This window comes from Rhinopithecus roxellana, chromosome 4 (genome assembly GCF_007565055.1).
Source record: "Rhinopithecus roxellana isolate Shanxi Qingling chromosome 4, ASM756505v1, whole genome shotgun sequence".
In the NCBI taxonomy this organism is placed as follows: Eukaryota; Metazoa; Chordata; class Mammalia; order Primates; family Cercopithecidae; genus Rhinopithecus; species Rhinopithecus roxellana.
Window position 1 is genome coordinate 75,837,508 of NC_044552.1, and position 14,978 is coordinate 75,852,485.

Here is a 14,978-nt window from a genome sequence, read left to right on the forward strand (position 1 = left end):
GAAGTTTACATAGTTGTTCTCTTTCAGCCTTTTAAGTAAACCCTGATGCACACAGAAGCACAAATTGAAAAAGACATTAGATATAGGCCAGACCAATGATCTGCAAACAAATCAGAATCTCAGGGGTAGGCTATGGAGAATATGCACTTTTCACAAGCTACCCAGGTGATTCCAATACATCCAGCCCAGCATTTGTGAGAGCCCAGCATCTGGGAAGTTCTGGTCTGGTCTGATGCTCTACAGATCAAGAAATGAAGGCCTATATGAAAATGTAAAAATTATTCAAGGTATTAACTAATAAAGGACTAGAAACCATATTTTCTGGCTCCCAATATCCATCTTCCCAGGTCACAATGCCTCTTGAAGTGTTCACAATTAAGATCTTAGACCTCTTGCTGTAATCAGTAGACAAGGCCTTTAATACCTGAAATTTTGAGGTGTATGTCTTGAAATCTCTCTGGAGATCTATGTTAGATGCATTGCTTTTAAGTTTGAAGCACTTAATTATACTAATTCTTCTCTGTCCTAGCCTTTTGTTGTTTAATTTTCTTTTTTTTGTTTGTTTGTCTTTTTTTTTTTTTTTCCTTTTTGTGGAGAACGGGGTCTCGCTGTATTACCCAGGCAGGTCTCGAACTCCTGGGCTCAAGCTATCCTCCCGCCTCTGCCTCCCTGAGAGCTGGGATTACAGGCGTGAGCTACTGCGCCCAGCCTGTTGTTTAATTTTCATGAAATTGTTGAATTTGTTTTCTACAGATGGAAGCTTAGATTCCCTTCTTTATTTATAAATAGAAGGTGGGTGAGAAAATGAAAATATGCCATTGTTCAATATGGGTAAAAAATTATGTATAAGACATCAGCTAAGGGCTCTACATTACCTACATACTAGCTCACAACCAAAAACATCCTGCTTTCCTAGAACTAGGAGTAAGTAAAATTCGTTTTTCCTGTCATAAAATTTCCTAAATAGTACATAACCAATACATATAAAGAAAAAGCTTCATCCATTTATTCATTCACTCAGACAGTGATCTCAACTTGGGATACAGTTGTGAGCAAGAGAAAATTTCCCTGCTTTCATGGAGCTTGGGAGATTATAGGCGAAGCATGTCTAAAACAGTATTGTATAGCTAGGTGCAGTGGCTCACGCCTGTAATCCCAGCACTTTGGGAGGCCAAGGCAGGATGATCACTTGCATCCAGGAGTTTGAGACCAGCCTGAGCAACATAGTGAGACCCTGTCTCTATAAAAAATTAAAAATTAACCAGGCGTGGTGGTACATAACTGTAGCCCCAGCTACTCAGGAGGCTGAGGCAGGAGGATCGCTTGAATATGAGAGGTTGAGGCTGCAGTGAACTGTGATTACAGCACTGCACTCAGCCTGGGTGACAGAGTAAGACCCTGTTTCATCAACCAATCAAACAATCAGTCAATCACAATACTTTGTAACCTCCTAGAAGATAAATTTCAAGAGGTCACACATTTTGATCTGTTCTGTTCATGCCTGTGTCTGTAGTGCCTAAGCAGTGCCTGACTCATAGTAGATGCTCAATGAATATTTGTTAAATGAATGAGCAACCAAGAGGTATAATAGAAGCTATCACTCCTCCCAAATTAACTATTTTACAAAAAAAATAAAGATAGTGTTTAATGAGAAATATTTATGTAGGAATCTAAATCATCATTTATTTGTATCTAACTTGATATATTTTAATTAATTTATTTTTTGAGGCAGGGTCTCATTCCGTCACCCAGGCTGGAGTGCAGTGGCGCAATCACAGCTCACTGTAGCCTTGACCTCCTGGACTCAATCAGTTTGCCCACCTCAGCCTCCTAAGTTGCTGGGACTACAGGTGTACGCCACCATGCCTGGCTGATTTTTGCTGTTGTTGTTGTTGTTGTTGTTGTTTGTAGAGACAGGTTTCTTGCCATGTTGCCCAAGTTGATCTCAAACTCTTGTGTTCAAGTGATCTGCCTGCCTTGGTCTCCGAATGCGTGAGCCACCATTCCTGGTCACTATATTTTTATAAGCTCCAAAGCTTTTTGTTAGAAAACATCATATCAGAATGTCTATTGTCAGGTACGTTTGGCATATGTAGATATTCTACCCATATATCAGCTGAAAATATGTGTGTGTGTGTGTGTGTATATACACACATACATATAATATATGTATTATATACCTATAAAAGTTTAAATATTTACCAGAGTTTTTTCCTAAAATGATACTTTTATGTGCAAGCTAAGGTGATCAAGAGTAAAATGATTTCACAGAGCTAGAATGTTTGTTGTGACAAAATGAAAAGGACACTTGGGTGAGACATATCAATAGTTGCATGTTCAGATTATAATGACTGGTAATGGTGGTGTCATTTTATGTAGGCTTCTACTCTCTCAGCTTTCAAAACATTGTAGAGCCTGTGTTGAGCAGATCTAGATTATGTCCATGGAGTTTCTCTGCCGTCATCCCCAACAATGTATCCCTACTGGGTGACAGGGTAGTGGCCAAGCTAAGAAAACAAAGTAAAGTGAGTTTGAGGTTTGAAAATAAGTTGTGATTAAGCACAGGTACTTCAAAGTACTAGCATTTTCTAAGATGATTAGTGTATAAACAAAGTACGGGATGGGAAAATTTTTTTTTTTTTTTTTTTTTTTTTTTTTTTTTTTTTTGAGACGGAGTCTTGCTCTGTCGCCCGGGCTGGAGTGCAGTGGCTGGATCTCAGATCACTGCAAGCTCCGCCTCCTGGGTTTTACGCCATTCTCCTGCCTCAGCCTCCCGAGTAGCTGGCGCCTGCCACCTCGCCCGGCTAGTTTTTTGTATTTTTAGTAGAGACGGGGTTTCACCGTGTTAGCCAGGATGGTCTCGATCTCCTGACCTCGTGATCCGCCCGTCTCGGCCTCCCAAAGTACTGGGATTACAGGCTTGAGCCACCGCACCCGGCCTTGGAAAAATGGTTTTACAGAAATTTGTGATAGGCCTACTCTAGATGTCCTTATCAGTAAAGAACATTATATTCAGTCTTCTTACCTGCTGAATTTTTTTGAGACAGAGTGGAAAGTGGCTCAATGCAGCCAAAAGGAAAATTCCACCCCTAAGTTATTGTCAGTCATAGTTTCTCCATGGTTTGCCTTTCAGTCTTCGACTACAGAAGTTCAACTTTCTAACTTTAAACAAATGCTACTTTCAACACTCTTAACCACTACATGATAAGCACTGGACGATGAGAATATTGAGAGAACATGAAGAGGAGATGATTAGAAGAGAGGCAACATTGACAGTGAGGAAATGACAGATGTGCTCAGGGTTGAGTTGTTTGACCACAGGAACAATTCTCTAGAACTCCCAGTTTGTGCCTCTGTGAGTGGAAGAAAACACACTCAAAAGTGTTTTATACAGTCTCAACAATAGTCAACACAGGACACTTCTGTGACCCAACATGCGAGGATTTCTCCCCGTCAACAAGCAAGCGATCACTTCAGCAAGCTGACACCAGCTGAGTGTCTCTAACTTACTTCTATTCCGACACTTTTTTTTTTTTTTTTGAAATGGGAGTCTCACTTTGTTGCCTGGGCTGGAGTGGAGTGATACTCACAGGCACAATCATAGCTCGCTGCAGCCTCAAATTCCTGACCCTAAGCAGTCTTCTCACCTCAGCCTCCCAAGTAGCTGGGACAACAGGCACATACCATATTTTGACACTATCTACCTGGAGATAGCGTCAGATCCTACAGGTTGAGCGCTCAAGACTGCACCCACCCCTTACCCCACCACTGCCTTCAGATGCCATTCACAAGCTCCAGGTTACCTGTGCTTCTGATTGACCAGCTATAAAGTGAGGATCCCACGACCACTTCCTTGGGTTCAGTTAATTTGCTAGAGCAACTCCCAGAACTCAGGGAAACACTTTCTTTTTCATAGCTATGTGAATTTTGGAACAGAAACACTTATACTTACCAGTTTATTTAAAGAATATTACAAAGGACACAGATGAGTAGATGCATAAGTTAAGACATGTGGGAAGGGGCGTGGGGTTTCCATTTCCTCTCCAGTGCACCACTATATAGAAACCTCCATGTGTTCAACTCCCCAGAAGTTCTCCAAATTCTGTCTTTTTGGGTTTTTATGGAAGCTTCATTGCATAGGTATGATTGATTAAGCTATTGGCCATTGGTGATCAACTTAACCTTCAGCCCCTCTCCCCTCCCCAGAAATTTGGGGGTGGGCTGAAAGCTCAAACCTTCTAATCCTGCTTTAGTCTTTGCCATGACCAGTCCCCATCCTGAAGTCAGGAGTTTCCAGCCATCAGTCAGCTCGTACAAAAAGGCATCACTTGGCGAGTTTCTGAAGATTTTAGGAGTTGTGTGCCAGAAAAGTGGGCTATGACCAAATATATATTTCAAAATATCCTAGTGTCATTTGAAAAGTGCTGCGCCTGAGCAATTCATAGTAGTCAGCAAGAGACAAGGAAAAGGATGGCCAGTGGAAAAAGTGGAAAACTTGTGACCACAGGATCAGCCTTAATGTCAGATGTCCATTAACCTAAATGAATTCAAGAGTCAGCTGCGAGTTTGAGAACTGAAAGACTAAGCATGTTGGGAAAGTGCTGCTGCTGAAATTTTGGTCACAGGTCATCTGTGGACTATTCATAAGATCAAGGCCAGTCCATATTTGGACAATATCAAAGTGAGTAAGTAGCTAGGTCATAAGTGAGCGATACAGGTGTGTTCAGGGTTTCCTTACCACTTCTGCAGAAGTTACTGTGGTGGGATTTTCAGTGTAGATAAAACTATTTTGGGAAAAGATGCCCATAAAAAGACAAACAAATAAATATAAAATACCTAAGCAGAGAGACTAATAGCTTGGATTTAAAAATTTCTTTAAGAACTCACTCATATTCCTGTTGGTACAATGCATCTTGGTACTAAGTTCAGACTCTTAGTTCACTGAAAATCCTAGAATACTAAAAACCTTCGAAAAGCAGACTGAAGACCTTATTCTTTTTTATAGTAGATTGGTTGCAGAGGCCTTTTGTTTCAATGAAAATGTTTAATCACAATTTTAGAGTGGTTTGTGATGGTGCCAACAGCTACGTGTGAACAGTGTTTTATAAGTTTCTTTTTTTTTTTTTTTTTTTGAGACGAATCACTCTGTCGCCCAGGCTGGAATGCAGTGGCCGGATCTCAGCTCACTGCAAGCTCCGCCTCCCAGGTTTACGCCATTCTCCTGCCTCAGCCTCCCGAGTAGCTGGGACTACAGGCGCCTGCCACCTCACCCGGCTAGTTTTTTGTATTTTTTAGTAGAGATGGGGTTTCACCGTGTTAGCCAGGATGGTCTCCATCTCCTGACCTTGTGATCTGCCCGTCTTGGCCTCCCAAAGTGCTGGGTTTACAGGCTTGAGCCACTGCGCCCGGCCCTTATAAGTTTCTTACTATGAAAATAAGAAAAGGGCTGGGCGCAGTGGTTCACACCTGTAATCCCAGCACGTTGGGAAGCTGAGGTGGGTGGATCACATGAGGTCAGGAGTTCGGGACCAGCCTGGCCAACGTGGTAAAACCTTTGTTTCTACTAAAAATACAAAAATTAGCCGGGCATGGTGGTGGGTGCCTGTAATCCCAGCTACTCAGGAGGCTGAGACAGGAGAACTGCTTGAACCCGGGAAGTAGAGTTTACAGTGAGCCAAGATACACCACTGCATTCCAGCGTGGAGGACAGAGCAAGACTCTGTCTCCAAAAGAAAAAAAAACCAAAATGCAGTCATCTTCAGATAAATTTTTAAAGGATTCTATAGCAGCAAGAAGGGTCAGGACCACTTTTTTTTTTTTTTTTTTTTTTTTTTTGAGACAGGATCTCAGTCTGTCACCCAGGTTGGAATGTAGTGGTGCAACTATGGCTCACTACAGCTTCAACCCCCCAGGCTCACACAATCCTCTCACCTCAGCCTCCTGAGTAGCTAGGACTACAGGCACATACCACCACACCCAGCTAATTTTTTTATTTTTTGTGGAGATGGAGTCTCACTGTGTTGCCAGGACTGGTATTGAACTCCTGGGCTCAAGTGATCGTCTTGCCTCAGCCTCCCAAAGTGCTGGGATTACACATGTGAGCCATTGTGCCCAGCTTTAGGACCAATATTATGAACTTTTTTTTCTCTCATGGAAGTAATCTGCCTATGTTAATTACCTGTATAATGTAAATTTGGACTCAGGAGCAAAATGGTCTAGAGATCTAACCCATTTGTAAGTTGGAAGACTCTTGTTCTATGCAGATGTGGCAGGAGAAATTTTATCCTGACGTCTGTAGAACACAAGTTGACCTGCCAGCAAAAACTAACCCTGATTGTTATGTTAAGATTTTTTTCTTTTTGAGACAGACTCTTGCTCTGTCACTCAGGCAGGAGCGCAGTGGCGCAATCTTGGCCCACTGCAGTCTCCGCCTTCTGGGTTCAAGCGATTTTTCTGTCTCCTCGGCCTTCTGAGTAGCTGGGATTACAGGCGCCTGCCACCATGCCTGGCTAATTTTTGTATTTTTAGTAGAGATGGGGTTTCACCGTGTTGGCCAGGCTGTCTCAAACTCCTGACCTCAGGTGATCTGCCTGCCTTGGCCTCCCAAAGTGTTGGGATTACAGGCATGAGCCACCACACCCAGCCAAATTTACAGCATTACTAAGAGTGGAACAGCGTGACATTTTGTGCCTCCTGAATTGATGAAGTGTGTAATATTTCCACATAAAGTATTTTTGCCAAAAATGTTTAATCTAAATCTTAGCAGGCTTCTCCAGACCCAGCTTTCAGTTTACAAGCAAAACAGAAACAAGTTAAATGACGCAATGAAGAAAGAAGAAAAATGAATTTTATAAAACAACTATCCTTGTCTTCTCAAAAAGTCAATGGTTTTTATGAAAATAAGCTAATGACTTTTATTTTCATTCTGTGAAAAATGGGGAGAGACTAGTCTAGGCAAAAAAGAAGAAACTATAATAATGATAAAAGGCAACAAAAGAGACATAAAAACCAGAATGCAATGTGTATATCTTGATTAATTCTGGTTTTGCGGGAAAAAAGCTATACAAGACATTCTTGGAAAAGTTGGAGAAATTTGAATATAGATTTGTGTTAGATGATCTGGCATTATTGTGAGTTCGTTAATTTTGATTGTGGTCATGGGGTGACGTATGAGATGCCGCATAAGATACGTGCTGAAGCATGTGACGTGAAGACTTGTGACATCCACTCCTGCCAGATCTAGATAGAATGTCTATGCGTGCTCAGTGAACTGTTCATTTAACTTTTCTATATGCTTGCAATTTACATGGATTATACTATATAGTTCAATATGTATATTAAATCGAGAGAGGGAAAGGGGGAAGAGAAGCTGAGTTCTATTCTTTGAGAACAAAAATTATAGAAGCACTAAACTTTTAGAGAAGTAACAAATTAATTTTCCCCTCTTCTTTTGTAGGCTCAAGAAAAAGGAAGATTGGACTATGCTAAGGTAGGCAAATTTTATACATACTGTACTATTTTATACATTTCAATTTCGTGCTTGGTTTTTGTTTATATTTGAAAGGTCAAAAGAGAATTATCACACTGAGAACTGAGGGACATTTCCTGTTAAGAAACAGGCAATAGCACATGGAATAAGGTTCATTCAACAAGAAGTCTATTTATTATTGAGTACCTGTTTCATTCCAGATATTGTATTGAGAATACAACGGTGAACTAGATGAAGTCTTTCCTTTCAGAATATTTACAATTCTAGTGGGGAAAATCGATAACTAAATAAAAGGCTAAATAAATAACGTAATGTCAAGTGTCAGTAAGTGTGATGAGGAAAAATAAAGCAGTAAAATCACTAGCCGTTGTTGAAAGATGCCTATGGCCTGTGGATGGAAGACAACCTTTTTGGCCATCAGATAATACCTGGAAAGCACCTTACAGGACAGACTTGAACTCCCAAAAGCAAGAGTTCTCACATCACCTGTGGAACTTTTGAAAACACACGTGCCTAGGTACCACCGCATCAGACCCTCTTTCACCAAGATCAGAATCCCCTGATGGAGAGAGCGGTACAGGAGCAGGCTAGAGTGGTTTGAAAATGTCTCCACAGATAATTCTGACACACAGCCCTGGTTAAAAACTGCTGCGGGAGGTCAGATTTCAGTGCATCAGTACAGGCCTAGGAACACACTTAGATCACGTTCTGTTTTCCCCTCAGGGACAAATGGAACATTTAGCAGGTGTATGGCATGTGTACAGCTGCTTGGCTAAAAGAACATGTCAACCATCTGATTTATGCAGCAATCTGGGATGTGAGCACACCTGCACTCCAAAGACAGGGAAGGAGAAGCACGACCCGGAAGGGCTCTGTTTGCCATGGGACAACCAAAACCCTCAAGGGCCTCTCCAGAGCTGACCCGGAACCTTGCACTCTCCTGGCAGCCTAGTGGGGCACACCCATGGCCCCCGCCTTTACTCTCCTTTCCTTGCTGAAAATAAAGTCTCTCTCTCTTTTTTTTTTTTTTTTGACAATTAAAAAATAGATTTACTTTGAACCACTGGTTCTTATACCCAGGAACATATGTCAGAATTACCTATGGAGGTTTTTAAAAATCTGTAAGTCCAGGTCTCCCACTTGGAGAAGGTTGCAAAGCTTCTAAAAAGCTCTTTGGGTAGCTCTGATGTTTCCTTCCATTTGAATCACTGAATTTAGGTTGACTGGGATACTTTGGTTTTGGGGTTTGGGGGCCATTTTGGGGAGAGTGTGGGAAACTTTTCTCACAGATTTACTAGGGGCAGCAAAGAACTTGGTCTCTGGCTTTTTTGGAGTCTGTCTCAGGTCTTTTCTCCCCAGCAAAGGATTTTTTTTCCTTCACTACCTCTTCTTTGAACGACTTTTTCCCTGGGCCTTTCCCTGGGGTCTAAGACTGCAGCTTTTGGAGTCTCAGAGGCTGTCAAGTCCTTTCTCTTCCTCCCATGAGGGGTGTTGGGACAGTCTCTCCTTTTATCTGCCTCACATACTTTCGCCTTCTTCAAGAAAAACTAGATAATAGGAGCACCTCTAAACAAAGGGCTTCCATATTTGTCACTCTGTCTTAGATGTGTACTTGAGCCTCATCATATACCCAAACGCAGGCTGTGGACTTACCCTGTTGGGTGTCCCATAGGCATAAGAGCCCAGTGCATCTTAAACTAAACTAAACATCTTTTCTGACATCTCTGGCCTTTCTGTTGCTGTTGTTTAATGACTTCATATTTTACAGCAGTTTCAGGTTGACAGCAAAAGTTAGTGAAAAGTAGAGTTTCTATAGCCCCTAACCCCACACACATGCAGCCTCCCTCACTATCAGCATCCCACACCAGAGCAGCACATTGTTTTGTTGAGTTTAATTGATGAGTGTAAGGCCGGGTGCGTTGGCTCATACCTCTAATCCCAGCATTTTGGGAGGCTGAGGTGGGAGGACCACTTGAGCCCAGAAGTTCAAGACCAGCCTGGATAACATAGCAAAACCCTGTCTGTACAAAACAATGTAAAAATTAGCTGGGTATGGTGATGAGCACCTGTGGTTGCAGCTACCTGGGAGGCTGAGGTGGGAGGATTGCTTAAGCCTGGGAGCAGACGGTTCAGTGAGCTGAGATCATACTACTGCACTCCAGCCCGGGTGACAGAGTGAGACCCTGTCTGAAAGAAAAAAATTGATGAGTCTACATTGGTGCATCGTTATCACCCAGAGTCCATATATTGCATTAGGAAGGTTGCAGTCCTTGGTGCTAGACCTCTGAGCCTTTTTTCTTATCTTCTCTCCTGTGATTAGCACTGTCATTCCACCAGTCAACCATGTGAGAAACTTCTCATGTAAGAAACCGCTCCTACTCCCCACCTCGTGTTCCATGACCAAGTCATACCAGTTTTATAGCCTACATTTTCTTGACTCCAACTCTTCCTCTTGGTCTCTCTTCCATTCCTCGTGCTCGTAGTCTTCATCTGAACCACTGAAAAACCTACTGCTCATTCTCCACTGCCTCTCTTTTGTCCCCACAGATCTTTACCAGCCAGAGTGGCTATGTAAACCACCAATCTGTCAGTTTCCCTCTCCAGCTCAAAACCCTTCATTGCTCCATGTTGTCTATCCAGCACATTCATAGCTTGCTGGGTTGGCATACACAGGGCTGTGTGATCTCTCCCCTAAAGAGACCCTGCAGCTTCATCTCCCACGGTCCTGCAGCAGCACCAAGTTTCATAAAGCATACTGCTTCTGTTCTCTGCGCCTTCACTCATGCTGTCCCCTCTGCTTAGAATACCCTGCCCTCTTTATCTGGCTCCCTCTGCTCATCCAATGAAGCTTAATTTAGGATTGTCTCCTATGGCAAATCCTCTGTGGTTCCCCAGGCTGGGTTAGGTGCTTTCCTCAGTTCCTCAATACACTATGCATTTCTCAGTCACTGCTCTTACTCTGTTATATTATAATGATCAATTTATGAGACAGATCCTAGACTGTGAGCTTTTGGAGGGCAGACAGTTTCTTTTTTCTCTTTGTATATCTGGTACCCAACGCAGTACTTGACACTTAGTAAGTGAATGAGCAAGTAAGCCAGTGAACAGAGGCCATGAGTAAGAAAATAGAAAACACATGCAGTAAGTGGGGGAGAAGCAGCCTGCTGCAGGAGAAAATCAGGGATAGGGCATTGGGTCTCAAGGCAGAGAGGAAAGGAAAGCGTTTGACACAGTTTGCAGATATCAGCAGGGTTAAGAAGATTGCTTAGGAAAGTTGTAGTAAACTAGTTTGAAGGTAAAGACTGGGATTTTTACTGTGGTAGTGACAGAAAACTAACATATGAATAAAAAAGGAGAAGAGTAAGGGAAAAGAGTGACAATTGAACACTGATGTTTATTTTGTTTTATTTTCTTTTTAGAGATAGGGTTTCACTCTGTCACTCAGGCTGGAGTGCAGTGGCACAATCATAGCTTACTGCAGCCTCCCACTCCTGGGCTCAAATGATCCTCTTGCCTCAGACTCCCGAGTAACTGGGACTACAGATATGTGTCACCACACCCAGCTTTTTTTTTTATTTGTTTATTATTATGATTTTTAGAAACGAGGTCTCGCTGTTACCCAGACTGGTGATGCTTTTTTTATGACTCAAAGAATGCCTCTAGGGTTTCTTATCACAGAAGCACTTGACAATGGAAGAGATTTCCATTGGAAAATGGCAAAGAGAAAAATGTGGTGCACAGATAAGAGCACCCCTGGACCAAGCAATGGCTCTGCCACCAACTCACTGCAAAATCTGGTAATAGTCACTGTGTTAGTCTGTTCTTGCCGTGCAATAAAGAAATACCTGGCTGGGACCGGGCACGGTGGCTCACACCTGTAATCCCAGCACTTTGGGAGGCCATGGGGGTGGATCACCTGAGGTCAGGAGTTTGAGACCAGCCTGGTCAACATGGTGAAACCCTGTCTCTACTAAAAACACAGACATTAGCCGGGTGTGGTGGCATGTGCCTGTAATCCCAGCTACTCGGGAGGCTGAGGCAGGAGAATTGCATGAACCCCAGTGGCACAGGTTGCAATGAGCCAAGGTCATGTCTTTGCACTCCAGCCTGGACAACAGAGCAAGAGTCTGTCTAAAAAAAAAAAACAAAAAAGAAAAGAAATATATGGCTGGGTATAGTGGCCAAATATATGGCTGGCTTGGGAAGCCAAGGCAGGAGCACTTGAGCTCAGGAGTTCAAGACCAGCCTGGGCAATATGGCAAAATCCTGTCTCTAAAAAAGTACAAAAATTAGCCAGATATGTTGGTGCACACTCATAGTCCCAGCTACTCAGGAGGCTGAGGTGGGAGGATTGCTTGAGCCTGACAGGCAGAGGTTGCAGTCAGCTGAGATTGTGTCACTGCACTCCCTCCTAAAAATATAAAAAAATAGCTAGGTATGGTGGTGCACACCTGTAGTCCTGGCTACTCAGGACCCTGAGGTGGAGGATTACCTGACCCCAGGAAGCTGAGGCTGCAGTGAGCTGTGATTGCACCACTCTATGCCAGCCTGGGCAACGGGAATGGGAGTGAGACCCTGTCTCAAAAAAAATAAAAAAGAAAAGAGATTTAATTAGCTTATGGTTCTGCAGGCATATGAGAAGCATAGTGCTGACATCTACTTCTGGTGATATTTCTGGTGAGCTTAGAATCATGGCGCATGGCAAAGGGTATTGGGCATGTCACATGGCAAGAGAGGGGAGGTGCCACACACTTTTAAACAACCAGATTGTGCATGGACTCACTGAGTGAGAACTCACTTGTCACCAAGGGCATGGCGCTAAGCCATTCATGAGGGATCCGATCCCATGACCCAAACACCTCCCACTAGGCCCACTTCCAACAATGGAGGTCACTTTTCAACATGATATTTGGAGGGGAGAAAACATGCAAACCAAATTGTTCACTTCATCTCTTTGGTGTTTCGTTAGTTTCCTCAGTACAAAATGAGCAGTTTAGAGTAGTGCTGTTCTATTCCCTAAGCCCATTCTAAATCTGGGAGGAGACATTCTTATCCTGAGGTCCAGACACACTCCTTCACCCAACCAACATTTATTTAATATATTTTTAAATTTACTTTTTTTTTTTTTTTGAGACAGGGTCTCACTCTGTCTCCCAAGTTGGAGTGCAGCGGCACGATCTCAGCTCACTGCAGCTTCGGCTTCCCAGGGTCAAGTGATTCTCCAGCCTCAGCCTCCCGAGTAGCTAGAATTACAGGTGCAAGCCACCAATGCCCAGCTAATTTTTGTATTTTTTGTAGAGACGGGTTTCACCACATTGCCCAGGCTGGTCTCAAACTCCTAAACTCAAAGCAACCCGCCTGCCTCAGCCTCCCAAAGTGCTGGGATTCCAGGCATGAGCCACCGCACCCAGCCTTTATTTGATGTTTAATGTATTTGAGGCACTATGCTAGTGCCAAGACAACCACCATGAACACAACTGCCAGGGTTTGCCATCACAAGCTCCCTTGACTCCAGCTTTTCTATCTAAAGCAGCCACTCCACCTTTGCTCTGTTTTTTCCTCCTTAACATTTATCATAACATAAAATTATAATTTTTGTTTAAGTGCATGTTTATTTCTTCTTCCAATAGCATGTAAAAGATCTAAAGGCAGGGGCTTTGGTGGCCTTGCTCATGGTTGCATCACCCTCCCTAGCACAGGCTTACACAGGAGTGCTTGACAAATATGTGTGCACAAGTATTACATTCATGTTATGTTAGGAGATGTACAGGAGGTTAGGAGAGGTTTGGGATCAAGGACTATAGACTCAAATTAGCCATTTTAAGTTTTTGTTTGTTTGTTTGTTTTTTGAGATGGAGTTTCGCTCTTGTTGCCCAGGCTGGAGTGCAATGGCACGATCTTGGCTCACTGCAACCTCCGCCTCCTGGGTTCAAGCAATCTCCTGCCTCAGCCTCATGAGTAGCTGGGTTTATAGGCGTGCGCCACCACACCCAGCTAATTTTTGTATTTTTAGTAGAGACTGGGTTTCTCCATGTTGGTCAGGCTGGTCTCAAACTCCTGACCTCAGGTGATCCACCTGCCTCGGCCTCCCAAAGTGTTAGAATTACAGGTGTGAGCCACGGCACCCAGCCTTAAGAGTGTATTGACTGTGTAATGCATTCCATCCCAAAGTTGCCTAAGGTTGCCTTTTCAAGTGCCCAGTAATAGTATTTCTCATGCCAGTAAATAGAAACCCACCCCTCCTTGAATACGTAGTGCTATTCTGATATTTAAAGACATAGCTTGAATCTAATCCAGACCTGTCATCCTTACACAGACTTAAACCCAAGTAACATAAAGAAGAAAGATTATATCTTTCTCTACTAAGTCTTAGGGAGATGTCTGCAGTGTTATCCCTTATGCAGTGTGTTATAGACTACTCGGCAATGCATCCCATGACCTAAAGTCTGCTCCTCCTCTTTGTGTGCTCTGCTTTTTGTGGTCATGATGTTCAGGCTAATATAGGCATTGTGCTTAGTGGCTTAGGGTTCCCCTGGTAGGGGTTATTTTAAAATGGTATTTGAAAAACTCAGCAGCCATTTCAGGAGACTATTGTGAAATTCATTTCTTGCTGAAAATTTCTTTATTTCCAAGTGATAGGTATTTGTAAACTCAAAAGCCAAATTTTGTCTGAAAAGTCAGATATTAAGAAAGTGTGCAGCCATAAAAAGGAATGAGATCATGTCCTTTGCAGGGATATGGATGAAGCTGGAAGCCATCATCCTCAGCAAACCAGCACAGGAACAGAAAACCAAACACCGCATGTTCTCACTCATAAGTGGGAGTTGAACAATGAGAACAAAAGGACACAGGGAGGGGAACAACACACACCAGGGCCTGTTGGGGGGTGGAGGGGAGCGAAAGGAGGGAACTTAGAGGGCAGGTCAATAGGTGCACAAACCACCATGGCACATGTATACCTGTGTAACAAACCTGTACCTACTGCACATGTATCCCAGAACTTAAAATAAAATAATAAAGAGTCCAAAAAAAAACTGTATATAATTATTTCCGTCACGCACCGAAATTATTTTGTCAGTTTCAGATGGTGAGGAAGCAGGGGAGACTGTGGAAGAGGTGATCATTTCAAAATCATTCTCAACTGGACCTTCAAAATGTGTGTTGCATTCAGCAAAATAGTGGTCTGTACACAGACACTCAGATAGAAATTGAATTACTTTTTAATTGAGTTCCTGTTGTGATAGAGCCTGGATATGAATGCTTTACATGGCTGTAGTACCTTCCATCCTAAGATATCAAAGCACTTGACTACTATTAATTCATTAAATCTCTCCCTGTCTCTTAAAGTAGTTAACACAGCACTGGAAGTCACTCTTCTCATTGCTGAAACTCACCCACCTGGGCAGTGGGCAAAGATGGAAGCTGTTTAACTGTGTAAGGCAATCTTACCTTAGTAGTTTCAAGATGGAAAATCAAGGAATATCTTACC

At 42.8% G+C, this 14,978-nt stretch overlaps 1 protein-coding gene across 6 annotated transcripts in view; it reads left to right on the top strand.

Moving 5' to 3' along the window:
* PDSS2 (decaprenyl diphosphate synthase subunit 2) overlaps positions 1-14,978 on the top strand; it is a 314,537-nt gene that overhangs the window by 267,436 nt on the left and 32,123 nt on the right. For 3 of the 6 annotated variants that reach the window (XM_030929293.1, XM_030929295.1, XM_030929298.1), the window contains 2 exons: positions 7,457-7,489; positions 8,213-8,485. In XM_030929293.1, coding sequence (XP_030785153.1) covers positions 7,457-7,489; positions 8,213-8,410 — 231 coding nt within the window. In that variant the 3' untranslated portion in view covers positions 8,411-8,485. Of the gene's footprint in view, positions 1-7,456; positions 7,490-8,212; positions 8,486-14,222; positions 14,247-14,978 lie in introns of those variants that run through there. The other 3 variants (XM_030929297.1, XM_030929296.1, XM_030929294.1) reach the window with 3 other exon arrangements.